The sequence below is a fragment of the Platalea leucorodia genome, assembly GCF_965183815.1.
Source record: "Platalea leucorodia genome assembly, chromosome: 8".
Taxonomy (NCBI): domain Eukaryota; kingdom Metazoa; phylum Chordata; class Aves; order Pelecaniformes; family Threskiornithidae; genus Platalea; species Platalea leucorodia.
Genome location: NC_138830.1, coordinates 7,706,690 through 7,722,766, shown reverse-complemented (window position 1 = coordinate 7,722,766; position 16,077 = coordinate 7,706,690). Strand labels below are relative to the sequence as shown.

Below are 16,077 nucleotides of genomic sequence, written 5' to 3'. Positions count from 1 at the left end.
CTGCTCACATCGCAGGATGCCAGCAACTGCAGGTCAGCGTTACGTGGCTTGAGCCCAGAAAAGCAAAGCCTAGGATTCACCAGTGAAGGCATGCATCCCACCGGAATGATAAATGGTTAACCCTGAAGAACAGAGTCGAAGGCAAGAAGCACTCAATAGTCATTTATCTGTGCTCAAAGTGCTATTGCCTTGCCAGAGAAGCTGATATGCTACTGGATACCACCCACCATTTAGGGGCTTCAGAAAGACGCTGCAGCTTTACAACTGACGTATCTACTACAGGCTCTTGCTCTCAGCCTGCACCGTAGTATTCAGTGTAGTTTCTCCGAAGTCTAACAACCCGGCATATTCAAGAAGAAAATAAAATGAGGACAATATCTGATAATAAGACTGCAGAATTGTAGCAAGCCCCTGATGATCTCACAAGACTGTTAATGAACACCTTCCCGATCCACAACTGTTACTGCAACCTATCAAAATAAACATACCTATAGAAAAGCTGTACTGTGAGAAGGATTATTCTTGCCAGACTTCAATAATGACATTAGTGGTCACAGAAAAGCTGTTGCTAACCAAGAGCAAGACCCAATGTACATTTTCAAGGAGTAGAAGACTGAAGTGCTGGAACAGCAACTTTAAAGGGACATTAAGCTGTAAAGAATATTAAAAAGTAATAGTTACCATTACTACTGATCCCAAAAGGAAATGTATTCCAACTCAGGTTGCAACATACCTTCAGGACAAGCACATATGCATGCGTGTGTGACAGAGATATGGGGAGAGATGAATGGGACTGAAAGAAATACTCCAAGCAAAAAGCCTCAGACGTATTGTTTAAAAGTTTGACTTGAAAAATCATATATGCAGTTGATCAGGCTTAAAAAAATCCTGAAACTCCATCAACACTCTGCTGGAACAAGAAGAATGTTCTCCCTCCAGCCAAAAGTTGTCAGGTCCTTGGTTTTAGTTCCTGCCTGCTTCTGAAGAGGACCTGCGTACCTTGGACTCACAAAAGCCTCCACATGAAAGACAAGCGACCAGTGAAGTCACTCTTAAGAACAATTTACCAAAATAGGGCTCCACTAAAATAATTTTCTGTGTAAACAGTAGTTGGTTGACAAACTAGTTATTATTGGTCAACCTGTCACTGCTCTTCCTCCCAGGAAGAGAAAATGCACAACAAATAAGAACTGAAGTTAACTCTGTCAAGGAGTTTCACAGCATCATCACCTCAGCCTAGAAACAGAATAGGTAGTTTGGAGAAACTAAAATGACAAACAGACTTGAATCAACTTGTGTTGTCTTTTGGAAAACAGCTCAAAGGGCAGAAACCGAGCTACAATGGTTTCTTGGCAGATGGCATTGTAAAGCTAGATTCTCCCTTCTGTTCTGCAGAAGATTTGACTTGATTATTAGACTTCTTTGAATCAGTTCTTAGCTTGCATTAACACAACTGTGAGTAGGAAACCAATCTAGAAACAGAATTCAGAATGGGCCTTGAAAAGTGTTCCAATTTAAAAACACACATCACTTCAGTATGAATTCATACGGCTCTTTCAGTCATTGGATCCTGTTCTTTATTTGCTACATTGAAAATCAAATGATCAAATCTATTTCTGTCAGCCTATGATTGCTACCCATCCATCCTCCTTATTTCAATTATATTTAGCTTAAGTTTTATCATAAGGGCTATTTTCTGACCATTAGTCATTACTGAGCCCTTCAGCTTATCATTAAAATCTTGTGTTAGCTGATGCCTGCAGGATCCTGACACATTCTAGCGTTTTTCACAACAATACCAGATACAGAAGTGTTCTGCGCTCCCTGTTCAGGAACAGCTCAGACCTATTAGCCCTTTCAAAGTACACCGGCCTATACCTGGAGCTCAGGCTCAGCTAATGTATCCCGATCCCTCTTCCACTCCTCCGAACCACTGCTTCTCAGATACTCAGACCCCCATCACGCATACAGCCTGTCTTTACTGTTTTGTGGGGTGGGGTTTTTTTGCTACTATAAAATACTTCACTCAAGTAGCTCTGTCAATGCATCTACAACAGGAAGGTCTGACAGCATGCAAATAATGGTAGAGCTTTACCTATTCGTCTCATTGTAGTGAATGGTTTCTGAAGGCATGTTGTTTCTGTTGTGGAACTGCAAAGGCAACAGTTACTTTACAGCAGAGCTGCTTGAGCCATCCTTCCTTCCCTCCTAGGAAGTTGCTACTCTACACTAGCACTAGCCTGGTCTATGATTCAAAATACAAAACAAAGGGGGTGGGGTGGAGGGTGTGTGCGTGAGCAGAAACAGACTACTATTTACCTTCAAAAACTTTTATGAGCTGTAAGGCACTTTAATTTTTTTTTTTTTTTCAAATGCCACTTACTATGACCCTGTGCACAAACTGCTTACTCACTACAACAGCTACTCAGAAAGCACCCAGTCTGCAGACCACAGCTGGAGAAGACTAGTCTATAACCCAGAACATCCAGTGTAGTGACCGCAGCAATGACTAAGAAACTGTCTTGTCCTTCACAGGTATGAAAGGCATTGAACTACAAAACAAGGAAAGAACCCCTCAGAGATACATGCAAGTTCGTATTTGGATTTGGTGAAAATCCACACTCTTCACATTCAGTTTAATGAAGTGATTTAGGCCCTCCTCTAGCCGTTATTTCCCTCCTATACTAATTCTGGCTCACTTGCAGACTGGAGCAATAAAGCCTACTCTCAAGATCACTGACAAAAGCGCTATGGGATTTTAAAGCCAACACAATCTCTACAAGATACCACCAGAAAACACATCTCAGCAACTATTCCCCCTTCAGAGTTATAACGGGACTCTCAGGTACAAATAAATAAATAAAAATCAATATGACATTGCACATGCTGTCCTTCTAGTTTTTCCTAGAGAAGTCGTGCATGCCAAATAAAATGCCTTATACAAACAAATATCTCAGTATCTTTTTTTTTTTTTAAATGACAAAATGGATGAGCTTCATTAGAGAACTGCAAGTCAGCTTAAAGGAACCTATTTTTAACAAAGTGAATGAAATTCCTGTTCTCCTTCAGTTCCTCCATATTTGAATCCCAAGCAAACTATTTTGTGTGGGACACAGAAAAGGCTGAAAAGCTTCTACCTACCTGTGATATCCAGTATATCTCAGAACATTCCCCTGAAGCTTCCTTGGTGTTCTCAAATATATTGTTAGTATTACAAGTCCAGCGAATGCTACTGGCAACTCTTAAAATTTTGACATTGCTGACCTTAAAACATCTAGATTCAATGGCTGATCCAACATTCGTTTTGAAGTGCACTGCATTACAATATTATCATCGTTTCACATCATGCGTCTCTCAATTACAGAGCAGAAATATCTATCTGACACTTCTCCTCTGCTGACACTATTAAAGCAATTCTTAATCTCTCACCCAACCACACAGGCAAGTTAGGGAAGAAAGGGCCAGCAGAAACTCATCAGTTTCTTCCAGTATTCCCAGAGAAATAATATGCATGAAATTTTTTATTTCATTTCAAAAAACCTAAATGTCAGTCAAAGTTGAATGCTGCAGCAGGCAACAATCACCAGCAGAAAATGAAATGCTGAATCACCTGGTAAAACAAAACAAAGCAAACAAAAAACCCACCCCAAACCCCAAATCTTCTTTTCAAATCTTCCCAGGAGCAAGGCTATAGTCAAGACCCCTAACAAGCAGTACTGAACAGCAAGTACTCAAAAACAAACTGTTCATAAAACTATGTCTATTGCAGACACAATGAACAATTTGCACTTATCCTGGTCTTTGTATAGTGAAGATCTAGTATTCAATTCCAAGGTCTATGGTACTTCAATTAAAAATAAATATTGGAAAGAAAATTGGGTATCATCACAGCTGTATCCACAATAAACAGAAAAAACAGCTCATCCTTTCTTATTGAAGGAAAAAAAAAAAGCCCAAGTAAAACCTGTTCCTCATTGAAGACATAAGATGAAAAAAGTTACCTTAACTAGCTTTCTTTGTAGATAGGCATTTGCATAATTTTGTATAAGAGTCCAGATAAGCACATAAGTAAGATTTGGGGTTCAGATGTTAAAAAAAGTGTGACCAGTTCTGTAAGGCTGGCTCCCTTTTGTGCTGTAACAATACTGTTTTTTTTTTCCACAGCTCTAACAACTCTTAAATCTTGGAAGACCGTAACAGAATGCTGCACATACCAGACTAGAAACCTTAAACACTACACAGAGATACTGCCTTAGTATTAACTACAAATTACTGCTCTCATGGCACAAACTCCTCTGATATTAAAAAGCGTATTATACTCAGTATTTCTTTGAGCAGTACTATAAATAAGAAAAAAGGACAAGGCAGTATATAAATAAGAAAAAAGGACAAGGCAGTATTTTATATTTCTGGTCACAATGAATCTCTCTATTCCCAGTGTCGGCACCAATCTGTCATCTTAAAACACATAGCAGCAATTGTTTACAATATAACATGTCCATGCATGCATGTTTACCCAATACTTAAGCATATGAAGGAATTTTGCTAAACATCTTACGTAAAACAGGTGTGTGTTTTGGTTTTTTTTTTTTTTTTTCCTTTTCAAGGCCAAGATTTGTATTTTCAGAAGCACATTGATATAGACTGGAAAATGAAAGTCCCAACTTTAACTCATTAAGTATCCAAAAAGCTAAACATACGCTTAGCACTTTAGGAGACAAAATACAGGAAATTCCCTGTCTTTTGTAAGATATACAATAACCGTCTGTAAAGATGTAAGACCCGGAAGGCAAGTACAGTGTGACAGCAACTGCTAGCAGTATAACTGTCAATGGACAGCTTTGAGCAAAATGGTATCGTGTGCGTACCATTTTTAAAAGGTTTGTAATTTGCAACATGGCAACCCTTCATAGCCTCTAGAAGTATCTCTTAATTAGGGATTCATCAAAACTAGAGCGATTTATTATTTGTTTGATGATAGCAAATGGAGGTAAACTGTTACAGAAAAGAAAGATCACGGTTTTGAATAAAAGAAACCAATGGCTAAATGCACAATTTCAGCAGAGATAAAAAGGGGGAGGAGTGAAGGAGGTGGGAGGAGGGAAAGAGATAAAGATCAAATGTTGGCTTCCTATGTGAAGTACATAGACATCTTTCTGCTAAAAGCGGCACAGGAACACAGGTGGTATGAACTAACTGAATACTCATTAGCAACTGTTGCTACCATAGGATACTTGTCATACAGTGGACATTACCCACATCTCTCTCACTAATGAATAAAGTGATGTGTAAGCAGTTAATAAGCAAGAATGATAGCCATAAGCCTGAGCTATTGTATGAAAAACAGCCATCCACGGTAGTTATTTTAGGTACCAAGCACATGTTCCAGGATTTGTTGGATAGATGTCAATATCTAAAATTTAACATGGCCTAGCAGTGGTGTTTTCACTGTGTGGAAGGCCATTTAAGTGCATCAGCAAATTCAAAAAATACTGAAGAGATTACCTGCTTCCTGATACACACACGTGTTCTTTTTACTTGCGTGTGTTCATCTTGAACCTTCCCTACTTTAGCTGACTTACCTTAAAACTCAGTACATAGGCACCAAAGGACAGAAAACGCAGATAAACTCCCACCTGTAGTGCGAATTAGTTTCATTTTTACTATGATAGCATATGCTTTACTGTGCACCTTCCTAAACGTACCTTTCTTGTACAGTCGTCTGTTCAATTATAACAAAACAATTTATACAAAAACAAATTAACATCTAAGGCAAGTAGTTACTAACAAAGCTAACAACCCTATTCATAAACAGAGTGATAGCTGCAGTAACTATTCCCACTTCCAACGTTGTTGGCATCACCAAACTTTGTACATAACTGAATAATAAACTGTTTTATCAATATACTTGGACGAGTTAAAAATTAAGGTGTTGGGGACTTCTGAATTACCCAAATGGGAACCTTGGCAGATGTTTTAATGAATGACAGCAACATAAATGCATCTTTTACTTTCAAAAAAGAAATACTGTACAATTGTCTTCATATGAAAGATGAGAATATTATGCTAATCACCAGGACACATATTGAGGCCAGTGAAAAACAGAAATGAGCATGCCAAAGCCCATTTCTTGATCAGAACCCTAGAGTGACAATATTACAATACACAAGTTTCCCCAATCAGCACTCCTGGCCAAGTGTTTATGGGTGAGGATTGATACCTAATTTTAAAATTTGAATATCTGCTAGGGAAACTCTAAGTTAATTATCTCTTCTGCTGTGTTGAGGAAGCACCTTCACAGCTCAAATAATGTATGTAGTAATCCAGCCACCAAAAAGTTTAGAGGCTCTAGACTACAAGCCACAACTGTTTCTGCGCTCAACCAACTGAACAGTAAAATAGTAACATTCGCCCTGTTTAAAGAAAAAAAAAAAAAAAAAGAGTGGGTTTGGTTTCTTTAGAAATAATCTTTACTAGAAAGCGTAGGCAATAATTAATTCATTTATTCACTTCAGTATCTTACAGAGGCACCCAGCAGAACACCCAACTGGGCCCTAGTCCCTGACTCAGGCTTTTAGGGGCTACTCAGCGCGAAAAGTGTTAAGTGCTAGCAAGAAATTAAGGCAGAGCCATACGACAACACGACCGCTGCCGTAGACGGCGGAACACCCCGGCAACACCTCTCCCAAGCGAGCGCCTGGACTCAACTACGCCAAACGAGCGCCCTCAACGCCAGGCCGGTGCCGGCCCGCCCCGCGGGGGAGCCGCCGCCGGCCGCTCCTGTCAGCCGCCCGCCCTGCGGCGGAGGGGCGGCGGGAGCCCCCCGGGCGGCGCTGCGGGGCCGGGCGGCGGCGGCGGCCGTTGCCCCCTCAGCCGCGGCGCTCCCGCCTCCGCGCGGCGCCCAACGGCCCGGCCCGGCCGCGCCCGGCCCCACAGCGCGGCCTCCCCTTCTTCTTCTTCTTCTTCCTCCTCCTCCCTCCCCTCCATTCCCTTCCCTCCCTGGGCGGCGGGGAGCGGCTCTCCCGCCTCTCGGCGGGGCGGGCGGCGCAGGCCGCGGCCCCGCCGCGGGCCCCTCGCCGGCGGATTAGGAAAGACGCCACACGGCGGCGGCGGCCCCCTCCCGCCGCCATGGCCGGCCGGCCCCTCCCGCCAGGCGCCGCGGCGGTTACCTCCAGGTCGCGGCCTTTGTTCTTGAAGTTCTTCAGCCGCTGGTTGTCCAGTTTCTCGTTGTCGGCCATGGCGGGGCGGGGGGGGCAGGTGGGAGGGAGCGCGGCTCCTCCGCCTCCTCCCGGGCCCGTGCCCCTGCCCGAGCCCGCCGGGGTCCCCCTTCCCGGCGCCGCTGCGGCCGCCGAGCCCGCTCACGCCTCGACGCCCGCCGGGCCGCGGCCCGCGTCGCGCAGCCGAGGAGCCGAGGCGAGGAGGAGGCGCCGCCGCCGCTGCCGGCCTGCTCGGGGCGGCGCTGCCCGCTGCCCCCGGCTGCCGCCGGCCGAACGTGCCGGTAGCGAGGAACGGCGCGAGCGGGGGAGGGGAGGGGAAAGAGGGGCAGCCTCGCTCTGGGCCGGCCGGCCGCGCCCGCCGATTGGCTGCGGCGCCCCAGCCCGGCGGCCAATAGGAGAGGGGAGGCAGAGGGAGGGAGCTGCGCGGGGTCGTGACGCGCGCGCTGACGGCGCGCGGGGAGGGGAGCGGCGCTTCGCGGTGTTTCGGCCGGTCCCCTCAGCGGCCGCCGCCGCCATCTTGGGTGGCGCGTTGTGCCGGGCGGGAGGAGGAGCGGCGGGCGGCCGAGCCCTCCCCGCCCGCCGGCGCCCGCTGTTTTCTCAGCCTTATCCTTCGCCCCGCTCGACTCTGCATTCGCGCCCCTCGGGGGACCGGAGGCATCGCCTCGCCCCGCGGCACTTCGGTGCCAACTTCAAAAAATAAGTTTTTTTTTTAATAAAACTGCTCCACTTGCGGCCGCAGGACGGCAGGCAGGGGGTGCCCGGGCTGGTGCGGGGGGGACGTGCCCGGCCCCCCAGGCCCCTGACCGGGGGAAGAGAGGGGCGGCCGGCCGGCCCCGCGCCGGTGTCGGGCCTGCGGAGTTTGAGCAAAGCACTCGGTAAAGACTGAGCAAAACGATCCGCTGCAGCTGTCGCGTTTGGCACGGTCCAGGTTTTAATCCAAACCACTTCACTAGGCTTTGGCCCTAAGCACAACTGATTTTGGAAAGAGAAGGAAGTAGGGCACGGGATACACAGCAGCAGGTATTTTGGCAGCGTCTTTGGAGACATGGGGAAGCTCTCCTCAAGAATTGAACATCGTGTATGCAGATGTATCGCAGGATTCCGCTGTATTGGGCGATATGTTCATTTACAGCAACTATGGACCAAGTTCACAAGCAAGACAGAATATTTCTGATAGGGACGATCAGGACTGTGAGCAAAATTATTTTTCAGTAAGATCAGATTTCATGGATCTTCCTAGTTTCTTAGCATGATTAAAAGAGGCCAAATTGGCCTCTTTGGGTCCAAAAGAGGTTGCTGTCATCTTTTGGTCTCTGCTGTCTTGGAATTTTTTTACAGGCCAACGTCTTACCAGTTTGATGATGACAGTCAGGTTTAGTGGCAGTGCATTTTGGCCAGTAGTAACTGCTGTAACTCACTGTCAGGTGGTGTAGGTGGACGCGGTTTCCAAACTAATTACGAGCTTTCACCGCACAGGCTTCTCACGTCTGAGTACAGTCACCAGCGTTACCTACGTTTGTAAACTCCCTTCTGGGACTTAAAGCTTTCTTCCAGGGTGCTTTATAACAAGCAACATTACCAAGCAACGTTACCTAAAAAGTCGTTCCTGAATTTGCATTGAACATACCAGCAAAGGGAATGATGCCATGAAAACTCCATAGATGTGCTTCGTTTGAACACAGCCCAAGACATTCTGTTTTCACCAAATAGCGTGGCTACCAGAGTATGTCCCTGTCTTTATTCAGGTAAATCCTAACTATAAAAGATGATTTATCTGGAACTCACATCTGATAAACAATTGCCTCTTGACAGTGACTCTTCAGAAATACAAAAGAAATCTGCCAATTCTATAGCTTTTCTGTGATGCAGGTGATTAGACTACAGAAAGTTTCTGGAAAGGTAGAGAGATCAACAATTGCTAGGGGGGGAAAAAAAAAAAGTAGTTTATTTACAAAATATCCAGTGTTCTTTTCTTCTTAAAGCTCATTTAGTAATACCTGTGACAGTTGGGACTCAACTTTAACTTGTGAGGAAAATATGCTCAGAGTAGTACCTGTTCCTTCCAGTCTTCCACAATATTAGGAAAAAAAGCTGCTATCCAAACTGTTTAAGCTAACCTGGTTCATTTTTATTGAAATGAGGTAAAGAGTATTGAAAGAAACAGACGGATACATTTGCAGAGCGGAGGGGACGGTAATTTTTTTCCTACTTCTATAACTTGAACCAGAAAATAGTTCCTCTGTGCATAACTAGAAGCGCTCACCGGAATGTATACTTCCCTGATCCTGCATGTAGTTTGTACTCACTCTTAATGATTGGAAAACTAAGTCAGGGGTTGTGGGGATTCCTCTCTGATAAGCCCTGTGTGTTGACAGAGCTCTTGTTTCATCAGTGGCCTTACGATTTTCCACGATACTTGTTGAGAAAAGTCAAAGCCGTGATGGGAGATGCAGTCTCCCAAGCGTGTAAACTAAGTCACTCAGAGATTTATGAATATCGGAAAAGAGAACTTGATTTAGTTCTTTGTGAAAACACGGAGATGATGATCTTCCAGACTGTGGGCTACCGTGTGCTGCATCTCCGGGAGATTTCTGAGAGGATGAGGCTCCGTTCCAGACAGAAGGAGTTCTCATCAAGACTGAAAGTGGCAGAAGTCCGAGTCACCACAGCCACATCTGTTGCATAAATGTCACAGCAATATGGGTAGGGTAAATTAGTCAGGGTTAATTAGTCCTGACGGTATTCCATATAGGCATAGCTACTTGTCGACCAATATGTAAACCATTTTGTTCAAAGCTGGCGTAGGTACAGCAACCCCTTCACATTGCAGTCTGGCTATACAAAAAAAGACATTTTCTTGACACGGCTGTTTACGGTTTAAAAAGTAATGCAGTTTGTCCATTGGGCAATGTTTTGGAAGACTACATAGAGAAAAAGAAAAAAGAGCATCTCTTTAGCTAGTGCTCTCCTTCATTTTGGTTGGTATCACAGCACAACTGTCTTAAGAAAACAGGATAGTATAAAAGTACAACCATGCCAATATTGTACCTCACTGTTTCAAAATTAAGGTATTTCAAATTGATGCTGTCATTTCAGAAGGAAGTCTTTAGTAAAGAAACAAGAAAAATAGTAAAATATGTAAAAAGTAGAAATGGGTGAAGTCTGGGAAACAAGAAATTCTATCGGCATCTTCCATTTTAAATCGGTTGAATAGAATTGACAGGTAGTTTCTCATTGCTTTTAGCTTCTGCACTTACTGTTGAAGGAAATGATCAGCAAGTAGAATATTTTGCGTTACCAAATTGGAAATCTCTTATATTTGCTATGGCTTTTGTTACGCTGAGTTTATTTTATAACCCCGTATTTACATCTGAATGGTTTGAATTAACTGAAGTAAAACTCCCTGCTTTTGATTTAATTTTCAGGCATATTTTAACCCTGCTTCCTTTTGTGATTACAGATTGTGTGGTATGTTTCACGGGGACATGCAAAATCCTTCATATTTTTTATTCTCTGTCATCTTTGAAATTGCCCTAGCTGAACATACCTATTGTAATCACATAGTTGATCCGATGGAAATAGTATTACACTGGCAACCACGCTCTAATACTTTTTGCTGAACCACAGCTTTTTACATAATAAGGGTATGAAATCCAGAAAGAGATACCTAAAAATAACAAAGGTTTAACTAATAACTATTACAAGAGATGTGAAAATTCAGGATGTGGCACTATGAATCTGTTATTCTGGCTGGCTCATCTGGTGGTACATTTAAAGTTCGGCTCCTTCTGAGGAAATCATGCAGCTATTGGAGGACATATGAGAATTTTAACAAAAGAAGTTGCTTTGCAATTTTATCTAAAAGTATAAATAAAAGTATTGAAAAGTTACTATTACCTAATGGCATGAAGTCATTGGTCTCAAAATTAAAAGGTATTTTACAGATCTAGCAATAATTTACTGGTTAGTTGTAGTGTCACTTCCTTTGAGGAACAATTTTAGCGTCCCTGAGAAACATTTTTGCAGAATAAGTTTTAAAATTTTGTGGCCCCAAAAAGGTGTCTTTGTGAATCGGTCTCTTAAAGCACAACTGAGGCTCTGTCTCAGCAGAACACGGTTATGAATAATGAAATTGGACTCTAGTACATTGGTACTCGCGTGTTACATTCCTGACCGTGTCTGGAGATTATAACTACTCAGGCTATGAAGGTAAAAATTATATGTGGTGTCGAAGACCCGACCCCGAAGTTTGTGAAAGGAAAGAAAACCATTTTGCTCCATCACTGCTCTTTCCATAGCTACCTTTTCCACGTCTTTGCTAACCCAAACGTAACTATGCTCATCCCACCTCTGCCACCTCCCGCTGTCGCCACGCTTGGCGCTGACTGGTTACGTAGCGTGTGGTTTGGGAAAGATGGAACTGGAAAGCCAGCGCATTCTCTAGCGACCAGAACTGACTCAACGCCCTAACTAGTAACAGTGACCTTTTAATGAAGCCATCTCTCTGTTGACCTTCCCTCTGGGTTCTTGGAAAAAGACTGACAGAGACAAGGGACTGAGCAATAATCATGTCATTTCATGAGTAACCATTTGAAAATAACTGAGAATCACCGAGGTGGTGTTCCGTGGATAATCTTCCCTCAAATCCAGACCCGTCTTACAATCACATTGCCGCATCATCAGATCTAACGTACCATTCTGGCGTGCGTAGGTTTCCTGCTGCGTACCTTCATATGAAATATAAGAACATGCTTCGCTCTTACTAAATTATGTATGTCTGGAGAAAGACTATCCTTCCATGGTCTTTCATCTCTATTTTTGATCTGGTATCATCTGAAGAATAATTTATAGTGTGACTTCAGTGAAGACACAATCGGAGATTAATCAAGTGCATTTTGTTTAACTGTAGTCTAATTAATCTGTTTAGCTCTCGGAGGAACAATTACCGTGTTATTTTTGTATTGGTTTGATTTTACCTCAGATCTGTAGTGCAAATCTCCCAACACTCGGAAGACTAGTTTTGAAGAATAGACCAGTTCCTTTCCAAATTCTTGATCTTGTGGCATTGGGCTGTGTTAAAAAAAAAAAAAAACCAACAAGCAACAAAACACCCAGATATTTTGATTCTAAATTAGTTTCTCCTAGAAGGCTACGCTTTGGCTAAATGTAGGTGCCTACAACATAATAAATTATGCATATAATGCAAATTATCTCGGTATGATAATGTTCAAACCTCACATGATATTACAATACAAAGCTGTGTATCTTTTTACATTTTTGCATATTTCTCAGATTGGGAAATAATAGTAATGCAAATATAAAGATGTGAATTAGGTTCTGCTCACCTTCCGATCCTTCAAGCAATAACAGGAAAGATACTGAGAGCCGCCTTAACCTCTCATTAAGGAGTGGTTCTAAGTTATTTGCTCCTGGCACCTGAACATAAAGTTAGGGTAGCTTGAGGTGCTTATAATTTGTGTAGGATTTGAGCTGTCTGGCGATGTATAGGTGCGAGAAAGGAGATACCATTTGGCGAGGAGGAATTTTTCTCCACAATAAAAGTTTCCAGTTGATGGAAGGAGCCGATTTTGTCACTTTTCAAAGTTCCTGACACAGAGGATACGCTGCACGGGCACTGTGCTCGGTCATATGAAAATTCTGGCTTGCCACGCAGCTACATCATAGAGAGGCCATTCTTATTTCAGAGATCAGTTGGATCTCTGAAAAAGAGAAAAAAAAAAAGAACAGAAAAAAGAAAAAAAAAGAAAGGAAAAAAAAGAAAGACTAAAAGAAAAAAGGCAAGATATGTATGTTTGAAATGGCTTTTAGCCACTGTTGTCCCGTCCATATATGTATACACAGCTAGACAGATTTGTGCTACAGATCATTTACATGTACAAACAGGTAGCATGTTTATAATTTGTGAACTTTGCATTTGATTATGCAATTAGAAAATGTGTAATTATCAAGTTACCTTGAAAATCTCTTTCAAGGAATAATGTCGATTGATCTGAAATATTTCACTAATATATTTTGCCCTAAACATACCTTTAGGTAAAGTGAGTTCCTGCAAATGGCTTTTCATAGCCAGTAAATCCATCTCCCTAGTGTAAGAAACAAAATATTATGTAAAGCTGAGAAGATTTGTGTTGCACATAGAAAAATTCTCATTAATCCCGGGGTTTATCACAATGGAATAGCTAGTATTAACAAAAAAGTAGACCACTGGACTGCTGGTAGGATATTTTATGATAATCTTTCATCTGGTATGCAAACACAGCTATTTGTTTTCATTTTACACAGAGCGTCTCCAAGTCTGGGATCCAACTGCACTTGCTGGACATCGAAACAGCCATATCAAATAATACCTAAACTTAAACTGGAGTCAGCTGTGAGTATTGCACCAGGTGAAAAAGACATAAAAAACTGTCACAGGCAAATAGTAAATATACAAAATTGAGCTTCACAGAACAAGGACTTGACTTTAAAAGGGACATTATTACAAAAGCAACCTACCTAAGATTGAACAGGCCCAATCCCATAAAGCACCATGGTTTTCTTGGGCTCCATTAAGCAACTCCAAGTTTTTTTGCACTCATTTTTGCTTTTCCCCGAAGTGCCCTGCTGTAGCTGCTTAGCACGAGAAGCCTTTTCTAGAAAGAGCTAGAGGTGCTGACAGAGTTTTTCTGCTGAAGGAGCGGGCAGGTGGAGGCATAGCGACCCCAGAGGCAAGTCAGCACAGAACCCTCAGCCTGAGCTAGCGCAAACCCCACACCACGCGGCAACGGGTCGCGAGCAGCAAATGCCACGCTTGCATTTCAGACTTCCCCCGCCGAAGGAACAAGAACCACAGGCTGCTTTCGGGGGAGATAACTCAAAGACACGCTTTTGCAGAAGACAGCACATTTTTAAGGTTAAATCTAGGAGGAAATTTGGTTTCTGAACGCTATTTTTGCATTTAGTCTTCTCTTACGCCAGTGTGTTAGAATAATTTTTTCAGGTGTGCCATTAAGCAGCTTCTACCTCGAGGATGTCGCCTTTTAGTACAGTGCTTGATTTTGCCTGAGCCTCAGTATTCTCTGCTGCTGTTTTCTTATTTTACCCATTTGAACTGCTTGAGCCAGACAGTAACTGTTTCTCGCTCAGAAAATGTTCACACAAAGTGGAAATTCCTTCCTGAGCAATTGCTTTGTTAGCCGATTCTTAATTAGTTGCTCAAATACGCTTTGCCCCAGTTGTATGCCAGATTGTAACAGAAGGCTGCACACTGAGATTCTGCAGCACCCACCACAAATCCTGCTATCGCTGCTGACATTTCCTTTATTCTTTCTGTTGTCTAGAGGCATGCGAAAAAGGCAGTGTGATGGACAATGCATTGACGGTACATCTGGCGTGGATGCACATCATTCCTTTTGAGCTAGAAAGACGTATTAATACCCCTATCTTCTTAGATAAATTATTAAGTCTTAAATTACATCCAGCCTTCTCCCCTGCTTCCCTCCTCACTTGAAAAAAAAAATGATATGTAATAATTTCAGCTAATTTTTCAATTTGTTTTTCAAATTGTTACCCTAACTTACCGGTTGAAAGTTGCTTTTTGATGGAAGTTGGCTGAAGTCCTTTGGACGACAGTAGGAAAAAAGATTTGGACTACGAACTCTTAAACAGCTCTCCTATCTTTTGGCTACATTCAGTCTCACGCAGGGGTCATTCTCTTGTGCACTTCTGTTGTACCCAAAGGCTGTAGGGTTCCTGTGCATGTGTCCCCTTTTTTTTTCTGCTCCCCTTCAGAACCATTGGTAACACTGTATTTTACCTTTTTTGTATTCAGAAAAAACTTGATGTATTTGTACTTAGAAAAAAAAAAATACTCTTTAGCTGGAGTGATATTTAAAAACTTGCTTTATAGCAACACAGTTTCTCAGAGTAATGAACTGCACAGAATTAAAAAAGAAAATCAGCCTAAAATATCCTAAAATGTCCAAAACACAGTAGGATTCAATGCCTTTCCATTTATAACGCTTCAATCGTGTTGTACAAGACACTAAAATTACTGAGAGATGTTCTTGATCTTGGTTTCAGTGCCGGCCCGTATCAGATGTTCGTGAAGCCAAAGGCCCGTTGATGTCACCAGGCCAATTTAGTTTTAGTGCTGTCACTCGTTTAACGCTGGCCCTCGCCAGGCTTGCTTTCCTCTGCTTGCTTACAGCCTGAGTAGCATAGGTGCCTTCAGGATCTCTTCCCACAAGGCCTGTTTGTATTTGAAACACCACATAATGAGCACTTTTTTCTAGATAAAGAGCTCTAGATATTTTTCTTTTCCATTTTTTGGAAGCTACCGTGTGATTAGTTATAAGATAATGCACAATATTCTGTTTCTTCAAAAGGAGAGACAGCAAAACAGATCCCCAGATGGTGCAAATTAAAGGTAGTTCCTCTGGCTTCAGTGGCCGTTTGCTGATTCACATCAGCTGAACATCTGCTCCTGCGATTAGAAAATAAACTTAGGGCTCCCCCATGACTGCAAACACTAAGCAGGAGGCAGTCCTGCTAAAATTTATGATCACGGTTTCAAAGCTCTCTCTGAAATAGTACGTGAGCCTGCTTCTGAGCTCACTTATTCTGATTTAATACGACTTTTTATTTAATACAACCTTTGATTTTGGGATTGCTTTTAATTTACATTGGTGGAGTTTTCTACAGTTCAGCCTAGATGCATTCAGTTTTTAATGCATTAGATCAGACCATTTGAAGACAAATTTCTAAATCACGAAATGACAATTGCTGAAAACGTTTCTCGGTACTGGAGCCAGAGTTGATCACAAAACCCATCAGCTGCAAATAGCCCACGAAGAACAGG

General features: G+C 42.6%; 1 protein-coding gene across 2 annotated transcripts in view; it reads right to left on the bottom strand.

Annotated features, from left to right (window-relative positions):
- The window catches only part of KPNA4 (karyopherin subunit alpha 4), a 28,456-nt gene extending 20,954 nt beyond the window's left edge, over positions 1-7,502 (bottom strand). Inside the window, exon 1 of one of the 2 annotated variants that reach the window (XM_082319678.1) lies at positions 7,170-7,502. In XM_082319678.1, the coding sequence (XP_082175804.1) occupies positions 7,170-7,238 (69 nt within the window). In that variant the 5' untranslated portion in view covers positions 7,239-7,502. The remainder of the gene's footprint in view (positions 1-7,169) is intronic. The other variant, XM_082319677.1, reaches the window with a different exon arrangement.
- Positions 7,503-16,077: the final 8,575 nt, after the last annotated feature.